The sequence below is a fragment of the Rhinopithecus bieti genome, unplaced genomic scaffold (assembly GCF_001698545.2).
Source record: "Rhinopithecus bieti isolate Rb0 unplaced genomic scaffold, ASM169854v2 scaffold_40368, whole genome shotgun sequence".
Classification (NCBI taxonomy): Eukaryota; Metazoa; Chordata; class Mammalia; order Primates; family Cercopithecidae; genus Rhinopithecus; species Rhinopithecus bieti.
The window spans coordinates 3,511,795-3,536,350 of NW_016817546.1; the positions used below are offsets into that span (position 1 = coordinate 3,511,795).

Here is a 24,556-nt window from a genome sequence, read left to right on the forward strand (position 1 = left end):
CCTGCGCTGGGGGCCCCGGCGGGGAGGGGGCGCGGCGCTGCCGGGGTCAGCCCGCGTGCCCTTGAAGGCGGCGGGAATCGCGCTAGCTCCTGGAGCTGCGCACCCCGCGCTCACGTCCCGCCACCGTGCGCCTCTGGCCTCGCCGCGGGCAGGCGGGACCCGGCCCCTGGCCCATCTCGGCCGCGAGGCGGGCTGGGTGGGGCCCAGAGCGGGGCGAGGACTGGCGGTGCTTGGGGACGCATCGAGCGCCCAGGATGGGGAGGCTTCCCTCCGGGCCTAGGAGGGCGCCGCTCTGGGGCGCACGGGCTCGGACCCCTGCTCCATCCTGCCATGGTCCTCTGTGCGCTGTGGTCGCTGCTCCCAAGCACTTTACCCGGGCCGCCGGTGTCCTTCTGGAGCGACCTAGCGCCCGCCGCTGTCTCCAGCCCCACCATCGCCCAGGGTGGTGGCCGTTCCTAACCCACCCTGCCTTGGCTACGGGCCTGATGTCCCAGGGCCACCGCCCCTGCCCTTACCATCTCTCTCCTTTTATCTCTCTCAGAATTTGGTATACACAGGACTGTGCGCCAGGGGTTGCCTTGCAGGACAGTTCTTTAGTTAACTGCTCGCCATTTGTTTGGGACGTTTTCCCTCCTGGCAGAGCTGGGTAGGGCCCCACCCTGTCAGCCACCCCCCTCTCCTTTCTGGGAGACTCTTACTTCTTGGCTTCCCTGCACCAAGTCTGTGGCCTCTCTGCACTTCAGAGAGACTTGTGGGAGGCTGGCGGCCCTCCTGGGCCCAGGAACGTGCTTCTGGTCCCCTCTGACTTCCAGGGGTGAGAAGATTCCACACATGGACACCTCCAGCTCCTCTTGGAGGAAGCAGCCAGCGTCTTCTGGGGAGGGTATTCCCACCAGGTGGCCACACCCCCTGCCCCCTTCTGTTTGCTTGCTTGGTTAGTTGGTGGCTTTAATGCTGTGACTGGGCTCCTACAGGAGCCTGGCACTGACCTCGCCTATTAGGCCAAGTTGGCAGCAAGCGTGCTGGGGACGGGGAATAAGGGAGTCCTCACTTGGGGTGGGGTTGCCTGGACAATAGTTGACTGTCATATCCTGGGTCCTTGGAATTAGACCCCTTCTCTGGAGGGGAACTCTGAGGCTGGGGCACAGGCACAAAAATCAGTGGCCATTTTCCAAGGAGGCTGGCTCCCCAGTAATCCAGTTTACTGTTTCCTCAGTAAGTTGTTTGTTGTGGTGTTTGGGGTGCAGCCCTTTTGTGGCATCAGTGGCATTTCTGGGCTGTACTGATCCCACGGTGGAGTCCCCCGGCTGTCTTTCCCATCTTACACTCCTGCTTTCTCTGACTATGTGGGGACATAGAGGTCGGGGAGGGGAAGAGGCCAGGGAAGGTGCCCCCAGTCTAGTACGCACCTGACTCACTGCTTGGGCCAGAGAGGCGGGGCTCTGGTCATCCTGCCCACCACCCATGCTCCATTTCGTTGGGTTGGCCCCAGAGTGTCCAGGAATACCCCCAGAGCGCTGCAGAAGAAACGCCCTGCTCTGGCACCTCTGGCCTGGGGATTTTGCCCCCATCCATCAGCAAGGCCAGCTGCTCCACCTCCAGAGCCTTCCCAGGCTCCTGGCTTCTCTCCATGTCCAAGCCTCTGTCCCCTCCTGCCAGTCCCTCCAGGGCCTTCTACCCAGTCCTTATGTCTACCCTCTGCACAGCAGCTGGGGTCACCTCATGAACCCAAGTCAGACCCTGACTTGCATGGCTCCAGTCACCTCTGAAACCCTTGTCCTGGTCCACTCCTGTGCCCCTTTGTTCACAGCAGCCACACTAGCCTCCGTGCTGCTTCTGGAACCCTCCATGCTCCATCCTGCCATGGGGCCCTGGCTGTGACCTCTGTCTGACCTGCTTTTTCATCTGCTCACCGCTGCCGCCTAGGCATTTAGGTCCCAGCTTGAATGTTATGATGGAGAGAGACACCCTTGCTAAGACAGGGCCTTCCAGTCACTCTGAGACACATTGTCATGCTTTCTTTGGAAGAGCTGGGGTCTTGCTGTGTTGCCCAGGCTGGATTCCAACTCCTGTGCTCAAGCAATCCTCCTGCCTCAGCCTCCCTAGTAGCTGGGATTACATGCTTGTGTCACCACACCCCACATACTCAAAACGTTATCATCAGTTTCTTCCTGGATCTGTGGGTATCCCCTTCAAGTGTAACTCTCTCGATAACCTGCCGTGCCCAGCACCTGAAACCATGAGTTCCTGAGAGATGGTTGTGGTTTCAGTATCTTGAGGGCTGGGACTCCCTGGGTCACCCCAGCTTCTGGCTGTGAAGACAGCCCTAGCCAGGCCTTCTGTCAAGTTGCACTGCTGGCCCCCCACTCACCCTGAGTCCAAGCTCAGCGGTGGTGACCCCCACAGACCAGAGCCAGCTGGTTCCAAAACACGGAGGTTTGTGGCTGGAAGAACTGGTGCTTTGGAAGCTGTCATGATGATTTTTCAATCTACAGCTATTGAACTCATGACTTGTCCTATCTTTTTTCTTTGACTCTGCTCATCTCCCACCTCCCCTGGGAGTTGCTCACTCTCAGCAGTGAATTAGTGTTTCCCATGCAGTGGTGGTGGGGAGGGGGAGATTTGCCCCGGCCAGCTCTGGCATTGAGGCAGGTGTCTGAGCCAGTTTCCAGGAGGAAGGCAGGGTGGGTGCCTCTTCTGGTTTGGGGACCAGCAGCTGCCAGATTCTCCTGGGAGTTGGGGTGGCTGGTCGAAGCCAGGGGTCAAGAACTGGTGGGATGAGGCCTTGGATTCCAGCTCTGAGCATTAGCTGAGTGCCAGGCAGCCCTCTCCTTGGTGTGCCCACTTGTAGAATGGGGACATAGCACTGGCTACCTCATAGAGGGTTATTATGAGGAACAGTGAGACAGTGCATGTGGAACATTAGGCCACAGTGCCCAACACATAATAGGTACTCAATAAACTGTGGCTGGTGTAATTAGCACCAGCCAAAGAGGGCAGCTGTCCTGCCTTCTCCAAGGAAATGCTTCTGATACTTGCACCCTTAGTCAGTAAGCCCAGGGGAGTGGGAGCCTGGGTGGGAGGAGGGCTGTGAAGCCCAAGGTAGGGCTGGCAGGAAGCAGGAGAGGGGTTCAGAAAATGTGGCTCTCAGCCCTCTTAGGGCCACTGCTGGGCTGGCAAGTTCCCTGCCTCATTGGCCCAGCTTTTCCTCAATCGCAGACAAAGCTAGTGAGCCTAGACTGGGCAGTGTCTGGACTAGGCACCGTTACCACTCTGGCCCCAGTGACAGTTGGCCCTAGCTGTGTGAGTGTCTTAGGCTTGCTTCCTCAGGTCCAGGGGCCCAGAGAGAGTGAAAGTCATGATTCCCAAAAGACCATGACTTTTTAGCCTGCACCCCTACCCCTGTGGAAGCATGGTGTTTTTGGCGGGGGGAGTCCCAGAGAGCCTGATTGTGTTTAACATTCTTTTCTGGGAGGAGGGAGGCAAAATGACCAGCACACTTTGCCCAGTGACTTGGCCAGTGGGTTATTCATTATCATTCCAAGTTGATCAGGTAGTAAGATCCATCTATGATTTTATCAGTTCATTCAGTCACTCACCCATCATCCATCCATCCATCAATCTATCTACCTACCCACCCACATCTACCCATCCACCTACAAAACCAACGTAGTAACCATTCACCATCCACCTATCAATCCATATCCATACCATATCCATCCATCCATACCTCCATCTGTTCTTCCTACTCGCTATTCATCCATGTACCATCTGTCCATGCTTCCTACCATCCATCCATCCATCCATGCATCCATGTATCTTCCTGCTCTCCCACATCTACTCATCTACCCACAAAACCAACCATGATGGTGAAGTAACCATTCACTATCCACCTATCTATCCATATGTATATCCATCCATCCGTTCATCTATCCGTCCATCCATCCATTTGTTCTTGTTCTTCCTATCCACTATTCACCCATGCACTATCTGTCCATGCTTCCCACCATTCATTCATCCATCCACCAATCCATCCATCCACCATTCGTTCATCTTCCATCCACCATCCATTCATGCATCCATCCATCCACCATTCATTCACCCATCCACCATCTATCCATCTGCCCATCCACCATCCATCCATCTGCCCACCCACCATTCATGCTTCTATCCATTCAGCCACCACCCACCATCCATCCATTCATGTACCCACCATTCATCCATCCATCCACCCACCATCCATCCATGCATCCGTCCACCATCCACTCATCCATTCATCCACCATCCATTAATCCACCCACTATCCATTCATTCATCCATCCACCATCCATCCGTGCATACATCCATCCACCATTCATCCATCCATCCACCCACCATCCATCCATTCATGAATCCACCATCCTTCCATTAATCCACCCACCATCCACTCATCCGGTCATCTACCACCCATTCATCCACCCACCATCTACGCACCATCCGTCCATCCATCCACCATCCATCCATCCATCCATCCATCCATCCATCCATCCATTATCCATCCATTCATCCATCCACCATCCAACCTTGCATCCATCCACCATCCCCTCATTCATTCATCTACCCACCATCCGCCCACCATCCATCTATCCATCCTTCATCCACCATCCATCCATCCACCCACCCACCCACCATCTATCCATTCATCTTTCATTCATCCATCCATCCATCATTCATCCACCACTCATCCATCCACCATCCATTCATCCTTCCATTCATCCTCCATCTTCCATCCACCATCCATCCATCCACACACCATCTGTCCATCAATTCATCATCCATCAGTCTATTCACCATCCGTCTACCATCCATTCATCCATCCACCCATCCACCATCCATCCATCTGCCACCCATCCATCCACCCATCCACCATCCATCCATCCATCCACCCACCCACCATCTATCCATAAATTCATCATCCATCCATCTATTCACCGTCTATCCACCATCCATTCATCCATCCACCCATCCACTATCCTTCCATCTGCCATCCATCCATCCATCCATCCATTCATCCATTCATCTATCCACCATCTATCCACCATCCATCCATCCACCCACCGACCCACCCACCCACCATCTATCCATCAATTCATCATCCATCAATGTATTCACCATCCATTCACCATCCATCCATCCACTATATAATTATCCATCCACCTATCAGAGACTTCTGGAATATCTTCTCTGAGCTGGGTACTGAACACAATGTGTGTTGTCTAACTTTCTGGGGCTTTTGCTTATCTCTATGGTTCTGTCATTATTTCACTCTCTTTCCCTGTCTCTCTCTCTTCCTCTGTCCCCATATCTGTCAGTTTTCATCTCCCCTGAGGTCATGTCCATGCCTTTCTCTTTCTGTCTGGGCGTTTCTCTCTCTTTTGTCCCTCCCTGTCCCTCCAGGTTGACTCCCCCTCTCTTCCCCTTCTCACCTGTCTGTCCTCCTCCTCCCCACCCATGCCCTGGGGCCTCTCCCTGCCTTCCCTGCACCCCCATACTGACTCCTCCCAGGCCCCAGTCACTTGGGGTAAATGCCTCATCTATCTCTGTCTCTTCCCTCCACTCCCCACTCAGGACTGATGCTTTCTTTTGATGTGACACCAATGAGGTGATGTCTGGGTTTTGTTAAATGTCATAAATAAATTATGAATCCTCTCTGGGGCGGGTGTACTGCCCCTCTTTGCCAGCATAGGGCCTGTCTCATTGGGGGAGGTTCAAGGACTAACGGCAGCCTTAGCCTGAGCACTCTTTCTTGGCCAGCGTCTAGGGTGGCCCTGAGAACCCCCGGCCCAGCAGTGCCCAAACTAGAGACCACTGCCTTCTGCCCTTCAACACTGCCGCCCTGACCCTTCTGGGTCTCGCTGGGCTCTGCCTGCCATTGCCGAGCACCTGCAGGCTTCGTGTGGGCGCTTTGCATTCACAGTTTCCCCATCGCCCTGGGGGAAAGGCTGCCACATTAGGGCCATTTCACAGATGAAGAGAGAGGCTCAGTAGGGAGGGGACTTGCTGGGGTCACCCCCAGGAAGGGTAGCATGAAGCCTCTGCTACCCCTGTTACTCCCTCTCCTGACCCCCTGGTGGCCTTATTCTCTGCTTGGTGCTGGTTGGAGAGTCCGGGTGGGGAACAGCAGGAGCCCCTCTCCCCAGATCCTGGAGAGAGTGGTGGACGTTGAGTGGGGTCCCTGTCCTTGGCAGGTTTGCCGGCCTTTGCAACCTGGTGATGGTGTTCTCATCCCAGCTCCTGGCTTGGCCCCCTGCAAATCCTTCGACCACCCAGAATCAGATGACCTAACTTTTGCTCCACAGTCACGTGCCTTCCCCTTGTTTTGATCACTTTGTGTTTGCCAGGTGCCCTGGCGACTGCGTCCTTGCTCCGCTGCTGCCCCTCCCCAGAGGAGTCGGGGGCTGGAGCCTGGGCCTGGCAGAGCCGTGGGGCTGTGTGCAGGGGGACTAGTGTGGTGAACCAGCTTTGACCCCCTTGAGGGACCTGTGACCTTCCAGACCACAGACCAGCCTGAGTCACCTCAGTGTCCCCAGGGCATACACCGAGCAGGTTTACACAGCGTGGGCTGTTTCAATGCTAGATCTGGGAGGGTGCTGGGGGAGAGATTTCGCAAGGGGGTGGGCGCCCAATGCCTGGTTTCAAACCTGGCTCCACCATTGCCAGCTGTAGGACTGAGATGTGGGTAAATAATGAGGTCCTCTGAGCCTCAGTTTCCTAATCTGCAGATGGGGATGAGAATAGAACCCATCTCTGAGCCAGGCGTGGTGGTTGTGCTTGTTGTCCCAGCTGCTCAGGAGGCTGAGGTGGGAGGGTCGCTCGAGCCCAGGAGGTCGAGGCTGCAGTGAGCCATGATCATAACACTGCACTCCAGCCAGCGACTCTGTCTTTAAAATAAATAAATAGATAAATAAATAAATAAATAAATAAATAAATAAAAGCTGCAAACCAGAAAGAATAGTACCCCTTTCTGAGTTGCTGTGTTGAACTGATACAGATTAATCAGTCATAGGTACTTTGGGCCTGGCACGAGCCTGGCAGATGGTATGCAGGTATCAGCGACTGCCGCTATTGCAATGCACTACCCTCGGCCTGGCCGTAGCCTGCAGTGGCTCAGCCTAGGCTAGCCTGGGGATCCTGCAGGGCTGAGCTGGCGCGTACTGGGAGCTACACAGGGGCTGGGGGAGCTCTGGAGGAAGCAGCAGAAGGTGCCTCTCCTTCCTCTGGTTGACTTCAGCCCCACCCCGCCTCCACCTCCAGGAGGTGGGTGATCACAGGGTAGTGGGTCTTAATTAGAGCAGGCTTGGATCCATGGAGCCTCAGGCCCTGGAGGGGTGGGGCTGGTGCACGAGGGCAATGCCACGTGGGCCAGGAGGGCGGTGAGGCAGCCACGAGGGGCCAGGAGCTGGCAGGACCAGGAGTTCTGAGGTGAGGTTGCTCCTCCCCGGAGCCGCTCACCTGGCATGGGTGGGATCCTGCCTTATCACTGGCTGCATGCTCTGTGTCTTGGAACCATCTGGGCCTCTGCTCTGTCCCCACCAGATGGAGCCATAGGGAGGAGGAACTGGTGGGCTCAAGGGCACAGGCTGGGGCTTGGGGAAAGGCTGACCATGGAGTTGCTTGGATGGTGACCCCCAGGTCTGGTTTTGGAAAGCTCAGGGCCTGCTGCAGGAGCAGAGAGTATCCAAGGGCAGGAAGGGGCTGAGGCTTGGCTGAAGACCGGAGTGTGTGGGGTGGTGGTGGGGGCAGTGTCACAGAGAATCAGGCGTGCGGTGACCTCAGGGCCACCCACCTGAAGCCATTTGGGGAGAGGAAGGGCCCATCAAAGACAGGGGTAGGCAGGGCTGAGTTCCCGTTCCTGTGTGCCAGCTCCAGAGCCTTCTCAGAGGCAGGTTTCACCAGGCAGAGGCCCTGGGCTGTGAGGTCTTCTGGGAACAGAGTGGGGGTCTGTCCACGGGCAGAGGGTCTGGGGCCTTGTCCTCAAAGACCTGTTCTGAGCATGGGGAAGGGCCAGAGCCGGGGTCCTCCTTTGTCCTCCCCTTACCCATGGGCAGATCCCAGACTTCCTTCCAGAATTTCCGGCAGCCACCTGTGCATGCCCTCGTCCGTTCTGTTGCTCAGGCGACCCGTCAGTGACCATGTGCTGGCCTGGGTTTCCTAAGTCTGGGAGCACCCTGCTGGAAGGGGACAGCTGGAAGGAAGCAGGAGGGAGAGGCCCCCCCTCGAGATTGCATCAGCCGGAGCCCATTACATAAGCAGTGTTGGGCACTGCCAGGGTGTGGGGGTGGCTCTGCCCAGGCGGTCTCCTGCGGTGATGGGGGAGGCGGAGGCCGGGTGGCAGAGTGGGCAGTTGTGGACTGGCATCCCATCAGCTGCCCCACCACGGACAGCTTCCTGCCAGCCCTGCCACTGCCCCACCGACACCTGCTCTGCAGGACAAGTCTTGGGGGGGGTCCCTGTGCACGTTTTCAGATGGTTTGAAAAATCCCCACCTTCCCACACCAGTGATCAGAGGAATGGGACGGGGTCAGCTGGAGCAGCCCAGCCCCTGCCCCTGGCTGTGTGGGGCCTGACCCACATAAACCCACCCGGGGCAGCCCTTGCTGTTGGCTCTCCTGTGTGCACTAGCCCTCCACAGGGTGCCCTCCCTATGTGGGAGCCCCAAGCACCTGGCCACCCTTGAGGGAAGGCCCTGGTGCAGAGAGGCACCAAGACAGTGGTGCAGCCCCCACCTTCCCCTGGTGCAAACTGGCCCTGTGGGATGCAGGGGTGGGAGGGGCGTCCGCTCAGCCACCAGAGCCACCAGTGCCCCAGAGGAGTGGGGACGGTGGGGCTAAAGCTGCACCCATGGTGTGGACAACGGGAGCCCCAGAGACCCAGGGTAGGAGGCCTCCTGTCCCCCTTTCTCTGCTTAGGACTCTCCAGGGGTCCCAGGCCAGGCGGTGGGGGCCTATGTGGAGGGTGACAGGTGAGTGTTGGGTGTGTCCTGGGTGCACATGCATGTCTGTGTGTCTGCATGTGGCGAGTGTGTCTGAGCGTGTGGGCCACGCTGGGGGACGCCTCGAGGCCCTTTTTTTGACCCTAAGGTCACCAGACTGCCTGGGTTCAAACCTGGCTCCACCACTGCCAGCTGTAAGTGGTTATGATAAAAAAACTTCCTTGGGGGAAGGGGCCTCTGTCTCTAAACTTGATCCAGTAGGGACACTCTGCCCGCTTTCTGGGTGAAAGCCTCCTGGTGGCCCCAGGACCTCTCGTCCTCCTTGGGGTCCCACTCGAAGCAACCCTCAGACTCTGAGTGACACTCCCTGTTGTGTCTCCACTGTCACAGAGGGTCGGGTCTGGGGTGTCCGTGGCAGAGGGTCTGAGGCTGAGGGGCTTCTCTTTGCTCCTCGGCTTCCCCTGAGTGTTCCTGAGTGCACACGTGATGGTGGAGAGCGGGTAGGGCAAGCTGGATGGGGCGCTGGGACCGCAGGCTGGCATGAAGGGCCGGCTCTCTCATGGGCGCTTCTAGAGGACTCTTGGAGGTTCTTCCCTTCTGGAAGCCTCCTTTGCCCCCGCAGGCAGAAGTGTCTCTACTTTGGATGGTTTGATTCTTGCTGCTCTGCCTGCCAAGAGGACTCTCCCCACTGCCCCTCCACGGCTCATGTCTGGTGCGCGGGAACTCCAGGCTCGGCTACCCTTTCTCTCTCCTGATTTCCCAGATGAGGGTCACACCCCAGGCCACTGCTGCCACAGCAGGGGTCTCATGTCACACCCCCCAGGACACGTGTCAGCCCTTCCTCTGGGTTGGAGGTTGAGGGAGGCAGACCTGGAACTGTGGCCAGTGTCTTCACAGATATTCCCCTCCGGAGCCTGCCCGGCCTGGGCCCCCTCGGCCTTTCGAGTCAGTGCAGGTGAGGGCAGCTCCTGAACACTCAGGTGTGCTGGGCACGCCGTCTCTCTGTGGACTGGCACAGCTTTCTAGTGCCCAGCTGTAATGCGCTTGGTTTCCCATTGTGAGTGTGTTGGAGGTGGGGGAGTGTGGACCTGTGTGCCTGTGTGTGCACAGATGCAGGATCCAGGAGGAGATACAATATGGTGTTGGATTCTCCATTAAGGCAGCATGCTGTCAAATCCATGGGGTATCCTGGCATCTTCCTTGCTAAGTTTGTCCTGCAAATCCCCAGGGACCTCAGGTATGGGACCTGAGTGTCCCTGTGGTCCACAATTCTCTCTCTCTCTCTTTATGTATTTATTTTTTTTAAGATGGAGTCTCACTCTGTTGCCCAGGCTGGAGGGCAGTGGTGCGATCCCAGCTCACTGCAACCTTCACCTCCCGGGTTTGAGCGATTCTCCAGCCTCAAGTAGTTGGAATTACAGGCGCCTGCCACCACGCCCAGTTGAGTTTTGTATTTTTAGTGGAGACGGGGTTTCATCATGTTGGCCAGGCTGGTCTCAGACTCCTGGCCTCAGGTTATCTGCTCGCCTCAGCCTCCCAAAGTGTTGGGATTACAGGCGTGAGCCACCGTGCCTAGCAGGTCCAGCGTTCTCAAGCCGCCTCCTGGCCACACTGTGGTCCTCTCTGTGGAGGGGAGAGGTGGGCCTCACTGAGGTCTGTGCTCTGCTCTGTCAGCCCCGACTCCTTCCTGGTAGAGACGCTCTGTTTCTCGGGCAGTGACGGCAACAAGGCAGTTCTATTTGTTGTTCGTGGAGGTTCAGTTTTCTGAACGCTGTCCTGTCAGGGCCCGGTGGTTATTGTCCCATTACAGAGGAGGGAAGGAAAGGCCAGGAGGTGAGGTGATGTCACACGGTCCCTAGAGCTGGGGCTCCTGTCCTGTGTTCTCCCACTTCACCGGGTCTGGGGAGAGCAGGGTGGCTGTGACCTGGCACAGTTGGGTGTCCGGGGTCCCAGCATCCCCAGGGCTGGCGCTGTGTCTTCAGGGCTATCCTGGAGGAAGCTCAGGAGTAACCGCTGCCACCTTCTGATTTTTCCAGAAGAAGAAGATGGTGGTCTTGAAGGCTTCGATGACTTTTTCCCTGTGGAGCCCGTGAGCCTTCCTAAGAAGAAGAAACCCAAGAAGCTCAAGGAAAACAAGTGTAAAGGGAAGCGGAAGAAGAAAGAGGTGAGAGGCAGCACCTGTGCCGGCGAGTTGGGGTCAGGTGGGGTTGTGGCTGCGTCTGCCCGGCCGCAGAGGAGGGCTGGGGTCCCTGGACCTTGGAGTTCGAGGGTTTCTGAGAGCTGAGTTTGATGAAGAACGCCATAACCAGTTTCTGATACGAAGCGTTGTGCACGGAAGCCTTTTTTTTTTTTTTGAGACGGAGTCTCGCTCTGTCGCCTGGGCTGGAGTGCAGTGGCCGGTTCTCAGCTCACTGCAAGCTCCGCCTCCCGGGTTTACGCCATTCTCCTGCCTCAGCCTCCCGAGTAGCTGGGACTACAGGCGCCGGCCACCTCGCCCGGCTAGTTTTTTGTATTTTTTTTTTTTTAGTAGAGATGGGGTTTCACCGTGTTAGCCAGGATGGTCTCGATCTCCTGACCTCGTGATCCGCCCGTCTCGGCCTCCCAAAGTGCTGGGATTACAGGCTTGAGCCACCGCGCCCGGCCGAACAGAAGCCTTTTTAAGACGTTGGTGAGCTATCCTGTTTCTGGAGCGGGATGTCAGAGCGTCATTTTTCCTTCCTCCCATTATCCTATCCTATGTGGGGACAGGGCCAGACTCTGTCGCCACGGTGCCTCCCCACCTCCCTGCCCCGCTCCCTGCTCCATAGCTGCCTCCGTCCCTCTAAACTGAAACCTGAAGAAAGTGGGGTCAGTTGGAGAAGAGAAGCAAGGCCCCGTTTAGGGACAGTCACCTGCAGGTGACCTCTGCATTCCCATCACTTTCTCCCTGGTTCTCGGCTGGTTCTGGATGGGCGAGGCTGCCGCACGCTCCGCTGCCTCTGGTTGGCGGGGTGTGACGGTGCGAACACGTCCCTTGTCTTCCCACGCTGCTGACACATTCCGTGCGTGCTTCTCTGTGCTTCACGCGGGCTCACTTGATCCTCATGACCAGCCCTGGAAATTGGTGGCATGCGAAGGACGATCGCCGGTTGGCAGATGGGGAAACTGAGGCGAGTTTGCAGCTTTAAGTCCTTCCTACTTGCACTGGCACACTGAGGTCTCTGCCATTTCCTCACTGTATGTTTTTGGCTTCCTTCTGGGTATCTTCTCTGATCCTCCAAGCCACCCTATGTTGAGAGCAACAGCAGGCACCTCACTTCACAGATGAGAGCAGGGGCTCAGAGTTGCCCTGGCTCAAGGTCACACAGTGACACAGTGGCGGTACTGAGATCTGAACCCAGGGCTGTCAGCTGCACCAGTCGCCCCTGCCAGGCGTGTTTCTCCCCTCCCGCCTGCCCCGGGGGGACCTGAGGCCAGCTCTCCACCTTTCTTTCCCCCTGCCTAGAGGGGACTGGGTTGGCCCCACCTTGCAAGTGAGAGGCCCAGGGAGGTAGCTGGTGAGGTGCAGTGGTGGTGGGGTGAGGTGCTAATGCTAAGGGGGTGCCCTTGGCAGCACTGGGCCTGGATCTAGGCCTCCCTGCAGAGTGAGATGGGGGAGGTGGCTGCCAGAAGAGCCTAGGGGTGGGTTTGGGGCGTTTGTCCCAGACTGGAGATGCTCCCTACTGTGAGGGTTTCGGGAGGGCCTGTTGCGGGGGGTGCACTATGGGTCTCTTGTCCCATGAACAAGGTGCAATCACTGGAAGGCTTTGAGCAGAGGAGGGACTGATGTGACATGACAGCCTGGCAGGCTCCCCTGGCAGCTCCAGGGCCAGGCCAGAGGCAGCAGCAGAGCCCTGGGGGAAGGAGAGATGGTGGTGGCAGGGGGTGAGGGTCCCTGCCTTCACCTCTGGGCCTCGGGTCTGTGTCCCATTTCCACCTCCCTGGCTTGTTTGGGGACTTGGAGGCATTTTGAAGGGCTCTGAACTCTACCTGCAGCCTGTGGTTCCTCCTCTGGTCTGGGTGTCAGCCTGGGGACGTTGGGAGGGCAGAGCCTGCCCTGGACTGTGTCCTTGGTCCTCACGGAGCTCAGGGACTGCCATGGAAAGGATGGGGCTGGGAGGTGTTGGCCCCACCCCTCTGGTCAGAGCTGCCCCAGGTGTGTCCTGCCCCTGTGCTCTTTACTGGGGGCGGCGGTCAGCACCTCTCACCCACCTCCTACTGGCCCTCCTCTCCCGGCCTCTGCCTTGCCGGGCCCCTGCAGCCCTGGGTTCTCCTGGGAAAGCTTCCTGAGTGTGCCTTGACCATGCCCCATGGCCCCCTGGTCCACAGCCTGTGCGGCATCCCCGCTTCTGCTGCCCCAAGCCCCTGCCCCCACCCCCACCTGGTTTGCAGCCGATCCAGGCCTTTCTGGTCCTCTGTGCACACGGGTGTGTGCATGTGACTGTGTGTGTACCACCCTGTCTTCCCCTGGAGAGACCCTCACCCCTCTGCCCGATTCTGCCGGCCTTCTCTGTTGCCCCTTAGCTCTGTGCCCCATCTGGCACAGCGTCGGGGATGGATGTGTGTCTGTCCCTTCCCAGGAACCCCCCCTTACCACTGGGCCAGCATGGGGGCTGCATGGGGAGGATTTGTGAGGTGAAGGGGGCACCCGGGTCTGTGGAGCTGGTTGTCGAGGCTCCTGCCTGGCCCATCATGCCCCAGAGACTCCCAGGCCTATGCTCTGAGGCTCCTGCATCTTCCCTGGGGTCTCAAAGAGGGTAAAGCTCCCTGTCCCTGTTATTTGATGGGGAAGTGGAGATAGGACAGGGGAAGCGGGAATTGTGTGCCTGGAGGGTCCGCCAGAGAAGAAGAGGCTGTAAGCCATCTCCTTTGGTGAGGGGCTCCCTGAATTCCCTGCTGCAGCCCCTGCCCTCCTCTTCTGCTGCTGTAGCTGCTGCCCCCTGGCCCCAGAGGTCGGTCCTTATGCTGGGCCCCTAGGGGGTAGATGGCTCTGGGGCTGCAAGGCCCTGGGATGGAGGCACTGAGACTGTCTGGCAGAGGCTGTGAAATCTTGCTCTGCTGCTGTCCCCGCCCTCACTCCTCACACCTGGGCTCCATGGGCTTGGGGCGATGTGGATTTTAGGACCCTGAGGCCCTCATGGTCCATGGCAGGGACTCCTACCTGTGCACCCCCTGCCTACCTCCTCTGAGTTAGAAGCTGGGTGGGAGTCTAGGCCAAGAGGGGCAGTGTCACCTGGGCCTGGGTCTCAGGCCACTGTGCTGGGTGAGCCTGGCTCCCAAACGCAGATGAAGGAACCAGTGGGGTGCAGCAGAGACCTATGGAAGCCCCCGTCCCCCCCAGGTAGGGCTGGCTCCCCTCCCCGATCCTGGGCTCAGGGTACAGCCCCAGCCCTGGCTAGGAAGGAGGCTTGGGGGGTGGGCAGCGTCTGGACAGTGGCGAGGCCTGGGGCCTGGGGACCAGGTGGTCTTTGAGGCCTGGGAGGGCTGGTTCTCCAACTCTTATTCCCAGAGCGATGATCACGCTGAGCCTTCCCTTTTCCAACTGGCCCAGGTCTTCCCTCCCGCTTCTTTCTCTGAAAATATGTTTTTGGTTTTTGTCCAGGTCCCCATCTCTCTCTGGCTCTTGCCTGTCTGTCTCTCTCTGGGCCTCAGACTTGGTCCTTCCCTCTGGCCTGTGCTTGGTTTCCACCTTGGTAACCTCTCGGCATCTCCTCTCTCTCCTTAGCCCTCTTTTCTCTCTTCCCCCTCTCCCCTTATTTCCCTCCCTCTCTTTCATTCGCTCCACCCCTTCCTCACCCTCTCTCCTTCTCTCTGCTGAGATGCAGTTCTGGTTCTTGGAAGGGGAAGGGGGCTGGGATGGACAAGAGGCCTCCGGAGGTGCCCCCTCCCCTGCGTTTGAGAGCCTGGCTCGGGCCAGCTGTCAGATCTTAGGGGGTCTGGAGCATGCTGTGGCCCAGCTGCCGGGTGCCCCCTTGCCCACCTGCCTGGCAGACTTGGGACCCCAGGATAAAGGCAAGGGGATTTCACCCCTCTGCCCCTCCCTGCCTCCAACCAGGTGGCTCCAATATGACGGGGCGAAGGGACCAGGGCAGGTGGGCCGCAAGCTGCAGTTTGTTGGTGGGGGGAGGCCAGCAGCAAGTCATGGATTCTGATTTACATAAAATAACCGGGCTGCAGCCGGAACCTGAGCATATGTAGATGAAGCTCCCTGTCAGACCCTAGCGAGCGCAGGAGGGAGAAATGATTTCAACCTGTACTGCAGCGGTTACCATAGCAACCAATTATTCAGTGCTAAATTATAACTGTTTATAACACTCGTGAATGGGAAGGCTCCTATTTCATTCTTCCCTTTTCCCTCTCAATCTTGAAGGACCCCAAATGGAGAATGACCGACTCTCTGCACCCTTCCTTTTGAGTTTAAATGTCTCCTTTTTCAGGAGATGCGGTGTGTGTTCGGAGCATCGGGCCTAGAGGGAAGGGAGATGGAGGTGGGAGGCCTCCGCCAAGAAGCATCTGCGGAGCTGGGAAGGAGGAAGGGTGGCGGGACTGTCCATTGGGATCCCCAGGGCCTGATCGCATGCTGTGCCTTCAGCAGGGTGGGGGCTCAGAGCAGAGACCCCTCCTGCCTGCCCCTGCCTCTTGGCACACATAGGCTGGGCATAACATTCAAGGCAGCTTTGCAGGTGGATTCCATGTGGGGACTCCACATCCACTAAGACTCTTCTGCTAGCTGATGGAGCGTCCCCTGTAGTCACACCTAAGGCTGCTGTAGCCGAAAGGTCAGTGCCCAGGTCGAAGGCCAACTGTCATCTGGATCTTCATGCCTGCAGTGTGGTTTGATGGCCCTCAAACCTTAGGGCTGGGTTGGTTCGGGGGCTTAGTTAGGGAATTACTGGTCTGTGTCTGTGTCTCCTCCCCCGCATGTGGCTTGGTCTATGAGCCTCTCTGTATGTTTTCAGATACTGAACTGCGAATCTATCTCTGGTTCTTGATCATTGCTTCTCTTCTTGCCACTGGATGATGCTTCATCCCTCCAGGTCCCGCTGATGGGCCACTGCTCTGCTAGGTGTTTTCAGAACTATTTGCAGCTTTCTCTGCAAGGAGAGATTTTGGAAAAACACCACAAAAAGGAGGCCTAGTTCTAGAGTGTCAAAACAGCTGGATGCAGGGTTCTGCCCTGCACCGTCACCCTCAGCCAGCCCCTGGTAGGGGAGGAGGGCTCCGATGAGATCTGGTGCAGGTGGGAGGCCCAGCTATGGGGGATCCATGTGGTGGAGGCAGGGCAGAGGCTCAGGGCAGGGGAGGCAGGTGGGGACTTAGGAGTCAGACCCTTCTCTTCAACTGGACTCTCCCCAGTGCAGGCGGATGGAGGAGGGAGAGAAGTGCACCTGCTTCCAAGAAATGAGGGCTTTGCTGGCTTGCCTGAGCCCCAGTGGGTGACAGCAGGGCAGGGGCCACAGGTGGGCAACAGACATGCCCGACGTTACCTGAGCCCGTTCCGTACCAAGGATCTGTGCCCTCCTGCCCTGCCACTTAACTCTGAATGGACACTGGGTGAGCCTTCTGTCAGTGCCGGGCTCGTGGCCTTCTGCCAGCCCTACTCTCCCAAGCTGGTGTGCGCTGCTGCTCCTGCCAGACAGTGGAGGCTGCTGGAGGTGCCTTCCCCTCCCTATCCCTACATCCCTCCGGCTCTCCCTGGGCCGCCACTCCTGGTCTCCCCTGCAGGTCGTCAAGGGGCCTGCTTGTCATCAGATGCCGGGTCGGCGCCCCACAGATGTTGCCACAGTAGCCCCTTCTTGTCCGGGTTCTGCTCCCTCTGTATCGTGCTGCTGCGCAGCTGCTGGCAGCCTCTGTGCAGTTAGCTTGAACCCAATTCCGACAGCAGAAATGTGGGGGTGACTCTGATGTGTCCCCTCCAGCTTGTCATCCTGGCTGTACCTTTGGCTTCCAAGCAGAGCTGGGGTCATGATGGGTCGTTTGGGCATTTTCTGGGCATCATCAGAATCACAGCGGCCTCTGGGGTCTACGCGTGGGCGTGGTGGTGTCAGGGGAAAAGGGTCATTCTCACTGCAGCCTGCTCTGGCTTGGCCGAGTCCCCTGCCCAGGACACGGCAAGGCGGCCCAGCCCTAGAGACCTGGGTGCACGTCCCGTCGTGCACCCTGCCCCACCCCGGCTCAGAGCACTGCTTCTCTGTGCTTAGGTTTCTCCCATGTCAGAGATGTTCAAGGCATTTTCTTTTCTTTTCTTTTCTTTTTTTTTTTTGAGACGGAGTTTCACTCTTATTGCCCAGGCTGGAGTGCAGTGGCGCGACCTTGACTCACTGCAACCTCTGCCTCACAGGTTCAAGTGATTCTTCTGCCTCAGCCTCCTGAGTAGCTGGAATTACAGGCATGCGCCACCATGCCTGGCTAATTTTGTATTTTTTTTTAGTAGAGATGGAGTTTCTCCATGTTGGTCAGGCTAGTCTTGAACTCCCAACTTCAGGTGATCCACCCACCTTGGCCTCTCAAAGTGCTGGGATTTCAAGCGTGGGCCACCGCGCTCAGCCTCAAGGCATTTTCTTACAGTCTCCCTGTTTCCATCCTTTCTGGCATCCCCAGTTCACAGACGATGAAGCTGAGGTTAGGTTGCCACAGCGACTTGCCCACGTCTCAGGCTTGCAGGGGGCAGAGCCTCCCTGGGGAGCCTGGGACTCACTGGCAGGCCATGCAGGATTAACCATGGGTCCCCCGACTTCACGCTCGGTGGGTTTGTGGGGTTTGTTCTCTGGCAGCTGAAGGCCCCCAGGGCCCCTTCCTCCGTCCAGCCCCCAGCCTCTGTTCGTGGTGCTGAAGTTCATGGCGGCCTCTGTCCCTTGTCCTTACCTTTGCTGGGGTGAGGGCTGCCGGAGAGCGTGTCTCTCAGATCTCCTGAAGGCCGGTCTCTTGAAGCTGGCCAAAATCTGACTCCCTCAAGGGGACATGGACATCACTGTCTGACCTCCACCTCCCCAAAGGACTGAGGCTGAGCCTGGGAGCTGTGGCTCCAGGGCCCAGCATCTCCTCCAGCCTTGAGAGTAGGCTCCCAGCCAGTGGCCGCGTCAGTATTCCCGGAAACACCCGGGTTCCGGAAAAGCAAAGAGCACAGAGGCCCTGCTGCCTGGCAGCTGGCAGCGCCGCTGACTCTGGCGGCTTAATGGGCTAAGAGGTTTGGGAACAGGGAGGTTGGCGGGCAGGGGAGAGGGAGCAGGGCTTCCAGGAGAGTGGGGAAGTGCAGGCAGCCTGTTGGAGGGGGTGCTTCCCAGCTGGATCTTAGAGGAGGGGGCCCTCACCTCCCCCTTCAGTGACCACCTCCCTCTCCACTAACTGTTGGATGTGCCTGTTTGGAGCCACTCTCCTGGGAAAAGACAGGTCATCCCGTTTTGACGGTGTGGCCTGAAAGGGCAGAGGCGGGCTAGGAGCCTCCCAAGACTATCCAGGGAGGCCCCCTGCCTTTGCTGCCGCCTCATTCTCTTTCCTTCTGCCACCCTTTCCTTTCCTTCTCCCTCCCTTCTTCTCTCCCTCCCTCCCTCTTTCCTCCATCCTCCCTCCCTGCCACTGCTGTTTCCTGAGCTCATTTTTTATCTCTCTGGTTCTCTCTTCATCTCATCCCTTGCCTCTCCCTGCTCACCCTGAAAACAGTTAATGGCAGTCCTGTGCATAGCAAGCCCTGCGCACAGTGGGGATCATGGCCCTGCTGCCCGGCCCCTCCCTGGGAAGTGGCTGTGGAGGGCTTCGCCAGTCGACTTGCGACTTGCATCTCTAAAGGCCGCAAGTAAACCACTTTCTCCGAGGGGCAGCACCTCTCTCGTGGGGTGCTGTGGTTGTAAACGCCCTTATCTCCATATAAATGAGCCATTTTCTGCCTGTACAGACAGGAAACTAAATCAAGGAAGCTAAGCTTAAGAGCTGCCTAAATTACCTTGTCTCGTATGGAGAGGAAGAGGCCAGGCTGGGATGGAAGTGGGGGAAGGTGGGCTTGTGCCATCCATAGCAGTGTCTGCAGAGTCCGCACATGGAGAAAACTGGGATGTGCACGCTGCATTAATTACAGGTTTCACCTGACGAACGCAGTTCCATGGGATGTGAACTTAAGCAGAGAGCTGCGGCGCTGGGGCCTGAGATGCAATGGCCCTTCTCCGGTTGGGGCCCTTCTTTGGCTGGGGCCCTTCCCTGGCTGGGGCCCTTCTCTGGCTGGGGCCCTTCCCTGGCTGGGGCTCTTTCTTCCCCGGCTGGGGCCCTTCCCTGGCTGGGGCTCTTTCTTCCTTGGCTGGGGCTCTTTCTTCCCTGGGTGGGGCTCGGGGCTCTTTCTTCTTTTGCTGAGGTCCTTCCCTGGCTGGGGCTTTTTCTTCTCTGGCTTGGGCCCTTCCCTGGCTGGGGCTCTTCCTGTGCACTTCACTTTTTGATTCTGGGACCACATCCTCCAACGCCGGCTCCTGGGTCCATGCCCCATCATGTAAAACTGGTTCAGCCTCCAAAGTCCATAGAAGCCCGATGATGACTGAAGCAGAGCCTGAGTTCACCCACAGGGCTGCCGGAGTGGGCCAAGCTGAGCTTGCCGATGGAGAAGCCTGCTCTCACCAGAGCCTCACCTTGCCTCATCTGCAGGCTCTACTGCTTCCTGTGGCGTAGACCCTGGGGACAAGACTTGGCTTAGGCTGGCTTGGGGTTGCCCCTTTGGCTGGGCTTTGGGGTTGAGCTGTGAGCAGTGGTCACTTACGATGACCGATCCCCAGCGTGGGCCAGGAGGTAGCTTTCAGGGCCATCCTGCCACCCAGGACTCTGGATGTTTGTGAGGCCTCTGTTGCCCTCACTGTCCCCCTTCTTTTCCAGGGAAGCAATGATGAGCTATCGGAGAATGAAGAGGATCTGGAAGAGAAGTCGGAGAGTGAGGGTAGTGACTACTCCCCAAATAAAAAGAAGAAGAAGAAGCTCAAGGACAAGAAGGAGAAAAAAGCCAAGCGAAAAAAGAAGGATGAGGATGAGGATGATAATGATGACGGATGTTTAAAGGTGACTATGGAGGCCTGGCTGGGGGGACAGAGGGACATTCCCTTGGAGGGGCAGAGCCTCTTGCCTATATGGTTTTTTTTTCTTTTGTGAGATGGAGTCTCGCTCTGTTGCCAGGCTGGAGTGCAGTGGCGCGACCTCCGCTTACTGCAACCTCTGCCTCCCAGATTCAAGTGATTCTCCTGCCTCAGCCTCCCAAGTAGCTGGGACTACAGGTGCATGCTACCATGCCTGCCTAATTTTTGTATGTTTAGTAGAGATGGGATTTCACCATGTTGACCAGGATGGTCTCCATCTCTTGACCTCGTGATCCAGCTGCCTCAGCCTCCCAAAGTGCTGGAATTACAGGCATGAGCCACAGTGCCCAGCCTGTTTTTTGTTTTTTGTTTTTTTTAGATGGAGTTTTGCTCTGTTGCCCAGACTGGAGTGCAGTGGCTCCTGCCTTAGCCTTCCAAGTAGCTGGTACTACAGGCACGCATCACCACGCCCAGCTAACTTTTGTATTTTTAGTAGAGATGGGGTTTAGCCATGTTGGCCAGGCTGGTCTTGAACTCCTGGCCTCAGGTGATCCATCCGCTTCAGCCTCCCAAAGTGTTGGGATTATAGGCGTGAGCCATTGCGCCCCGCCTGTTCTCTGCCTTCTAACTTGAGAGCCTGAGTCCGAAGGGCCAGAGTGTCCTTTCCCACCTGACCTGAAGATGGAGCCATGAGCGTGTGTGCTCTCGTGTGTGCGTGTGTGCACACACAGTAAGGATAGATGAAATTTAGGGCTCAGTGGCGGAGATCGTGCAGCATCTTGCTGATGTACTGGCTGCTCTGCCAACAGCTTGCCCGCACGAGTAAGCAGCTATTTCTGGGGAGAGTGATAGATAGTGTGAGCTCCAGTTTAGTGTCAGGAACCTCTTGGAGCGATTTGGGAAAATAAAACAACAAATGAATTCTTTGCCATAAGAAGTGCTGGACAGCTTTGTTTATGGTAGGAAGGGAACTTGTGTCCTGAAATCCTGCCCAAGCAGGCATTCTCAGAGTCTCCTAGTGCATGCGGGGCACAACAGTTACAGAGATGGGCCAGCTCTCCCCTGGGCCCAGCGTCCCCAGGAACATGGGAAATGATGTGAAGTAAGCCAGGCCTTTATGGTCATGCTGAGGTGCTCTGAAGTCTCAGAGGCTGCACCTTGGGGCTCCTTGGGGAGGCGGAGAGGCCAGGGGTGAGGCTGGTGGACAGGCAGCGGGCGAGTGACAGTGCCATCCAGGAACACTGTGCTCCCTTTGTTCTTTTATGAGACACCGAGGCTCAGTTTGGGCTGGCCGTGGATTTAAAGATAAACGCTCTGTAAATATTAGTACAGTTGCTGTTGGGTGAGGCGGAAATCATGAATGTGAATAACTGAAGTTGGGAGGTGCCGGAGGAGGAGCGATTCTTCCTGGCGGTGTCCTGACACCCGGGGTGATTTCGGGAGTCAGTGGAGTGTTGTGAGTCACCGGAGACAGATCACTGCTGCAGGGTTGGCAGTTCTGAAAGCTTCACTTAAGGGAGTGATTCAGGGTCACCCCATAACAGTATCATCCCCTTGCTGACCTGCTGCTCTGCTGTCCTGGGTGGGGGCCAAGGGGTCCGTGTGCCATCAGGAACAGCTATGTGTGTCCATGGGGGCAGGTCAGCCACAGAGGGGGCCTCGTCTGGGGACTTCTCTGAGCTGTCACAGAACAGGAGGCAAGAATGGGCTCTGGAGGCCTCTCATAGCCTGGACAGGCAGACTGGTTCTCAGTGCTGGGAGATGCTCAGGGCAGCCTTCTTTTGGAGGAGCAGAAGCCCAGCTCCGGGGCCTGGGTAGTAGAGGGATGTGTGGAATCAGGGCCCTGAGAACTGAGAGGCAAGGGGCATTGGGGTTGTAGGACCCAGTGGTGTTATCAGAGGCTGTTTCTTTGCATCATTCACCTGCCTCTGCTGTGTCAGTGTTGGGCTTAGGCCAGACACCCCCGTGGCTGAGCACTCTTGTGGCTGAGAATGAGGGCAGCAGCAGCTCGGGGCTTCTTGGTCCCCTCCAGCAGGAGGGAGAGCAGGCCTCCCATGTCCAGGTGTGCAAGCAGGAGACCAGCATTCCCCTGATTGGACTGGCTTAAGACATGACTGGCCTGACCAGACTTTGGCCTAGGAGTGGTGTGTACTGATTGGCTTAATGTATCAGGTTGAGTAGGGGCAGCTCAGGGCTGCCTGGAAGAAGGGCTTGAGTGTTTCCCAGGGTGGGTGAGAATGGTCCAGTTACATTGCAGACAGGACCCCTCCTCTCTCCCCTGTGCCGAAGCCTCCTAGGCAGGGATGGGGGTACAGGTTAGAAGGCCCCTCAACAACTCTACTTCTGGCCTGGGTCTCTGCAGGAGCCCAAGTCCTCGGGGCAGCTCATGGCTGAGTGGGGCCTGGACGACGTGGACTACCTGTGGGATGTTGGGGAAGGAGGAAGGCAGGTGGGTTGGGTGCTAACAATTACTAACACATTTTGACACACCCTGTTCCAAGCACCTGCACTAACTCATTCTGTTCTGCAAGGCAGTATACCATTATCTTCATTTTACAGATGGGGAAACTGAGGCAGGAAAGTTAAGTAACTTGTCCACCTCTCACCACTGGTATGTGGTAGAGCCAGGATCAGAACCAGCCCATGCCCACAGCCAGCACCTCCGTTTCTGAGCCCTGCCAGCCCGGGCTGCCTGTTCATCTGGTCACCTGACCCCTGGGCTAGCTCTCTTGAGAACACACTGTGCCCCTGGGATGTTCCCCCACCCCAGGCCTCAGCAATAGTTGGACCCTCTCAGGGCTCTGTCCCCAGCTGGCCCATTGTCCCATGCCCCTGCCCCAGCAGAGTATACTTTCCTTTCACTGGAAACTGGCAGTGTCCTGTCCTTCACAGGGGCTGACATGGCTATACCTGGCACCCTGGGGAGGCTTCATGTCTTTTTTTTTTTTTGAGACAGAATCTCGCTCTGCCACCCAGGCTGGAGTGCAGTGGCGCCAGCTCAGCTGACTGCAACCTCCGCCTCCTGAGTTCAAGTGATTCTCCTTCCTCAGGCTCCTGAATAGCTGGGATTACACCAACACACCCAGCTAATTTTTGTATTTTAGTAGAGACGGGGTTTCAGCATGTTGGCCAGGCTGATTTTGAACTCCTGACCTCAAATGATCTGTCTGCCTTGGCCTCCCAACATGTTGAGATTACGGGTGTGAGCCATCACCCCCGGCCTGGAGGCTTCATGTCTTTCTAAAGTGACTTAGGAAGCCCTGTAGCCCTGCATCCTTATCAGGGGTGTCTTCCTGTCTTTAGGGCACCATGCTGTCCTGCTGTCCAAATCCCCAGAATGCAGTCCCCCCAGAGGGCGAGTTCTGTTGTCATGCCCTGGTGTCCCGAGGCTGGTTGGGCAGCCCTATCTCAGGATGGGGGCCTGGTCTCAGGCGTCCAGTCTCCTTTCCCACACCTGGCTGATTTCCCTTTCTGGAGGCTCTGGGCACACACATGGCCTCTCCCCAAACCCTGACATCGAACACTTTGCCTGCACTCCCATGGGCTGGCATCTGAGACACGGCACAGATTGGGAGCTGCGGGGCTGCGGGGCTGCAGGGCTTGAGTGTTTCCCAGGGTGGGTGAGAATGGTCCAGTTACATTGCAGACAGGACCCCTCCTCTCTCCCCTGTGCCGAAGCCTCCTAGGCAGGGATGGGGGTACAGGTTAGAAGGCCCCTCAACAACTCTACTTCTGGCCTGGGTCTCTGCAGGAGCCCAAGTCCTCGGGGCAGCTCATGGCTGAGTGGGGCCTGGACGACGTGGACTACCTGTTCTCGGAGGAGGACTACCACACGCTGACCAACTACAAGGCCTTCAGCCAGTTCCTCAGGTGGGCCAGGCACCAAGGCTGTTCTCAAGGCCAGAGCATCCTCTGGTGGTACCAAGTCGGGAGGGAGGTGGAGGAATGAAGCCCAGGTGTCTGTGGTAGGGGTGGGCTCTGTCAGGCCGACTCAGCAACCTGGGGGAGCTGGAGGGAGGGGGCAGGACCCCTTCATGTTAACAGACCTCCAGGCCTTCCCTTGTGGGCCCTGCCCCTGGGCCCTCGAGTCTCTTCCCATTGGGGGAGGTGGTTCCAGTCTTTCCTGGGGGGTCTTTCACCACCATGGCCTCTCAGCTCTGGTAGAGGTGGGACAGAGACCCCGAGGCCAACTGTAGCCCCTCTGTGGCCCCCCAAGTCTTGCAAGGCCTGAAAACCCGATGAGAAAATCACCAACTGTGTGGACAGGAAGCGGGGTGTTCTGGGGTGGGCTGTGGGTGTGGCCAGGAAGCGGGGGGGTTTTGGGGGTGGGCTGTGGGTGTGGACAGGAAGCAGGGGTGTTTTGGGGGTGGGCTGTGGGTGTGGACAGGAAGTGGGGGTGTTTTGGGGGTGGGCTGTGGTCAGTGGGTTTCCCGCATAGTTTCTCTAATCTGGAACCTGGGGTTGCTGCCATAGATCGCATGCGTGGCAGAGGGGTGGGTCCTGCCGGGGTTAGGGTGGGCCT

At 57.5% G+C, this 24,556-nt stretch overlaps 1 protein-coding gene across 3 annotated transcripts in view; it reads left to right on the forward strand.

The window, feature by feature from the left end:
• The first annotated feature begins 2,998 nt into the window (after positions 1 to 2,998).
• The window catches only part of CHD5 (chromodomain helicase DNA binding protein 5), a 77,340-nt gene continuing 55,782 nt past the window's right edge, over positions 2,999 to 24,556 (forward strand). For all 3 annotated transcript variants that reach the window (XM_017856014.1, XM_017856016.1, XM_017856017.1), the window contains exons 1-5: positions 2,999 to 3,050; positions 11,008 to 11,135; positions 19,841 to 20,020; positions 22,397 to 22,483; positions 23,786 to 23,904. In XM_017856014.1, coding sequence (XP_017711503.1) covers positions 3,023 to 3,050; positions 11,008 to 11,135; positions 19,841 to 20,020; positions 22,397 to 22,483; positions 23,786 to 23,904 — 542 coding nt within the window. In that variant the 5' untranslated portion in view covers positions 2,999 to 3,022. The remainder of the gene's footprint in view (positions 3,051 to 11,007; positions 11,136 to 19,840; positions 20,021 to 22,396; positions 22,484 to 23,785; positions 23,905 to 24,556) is intronic.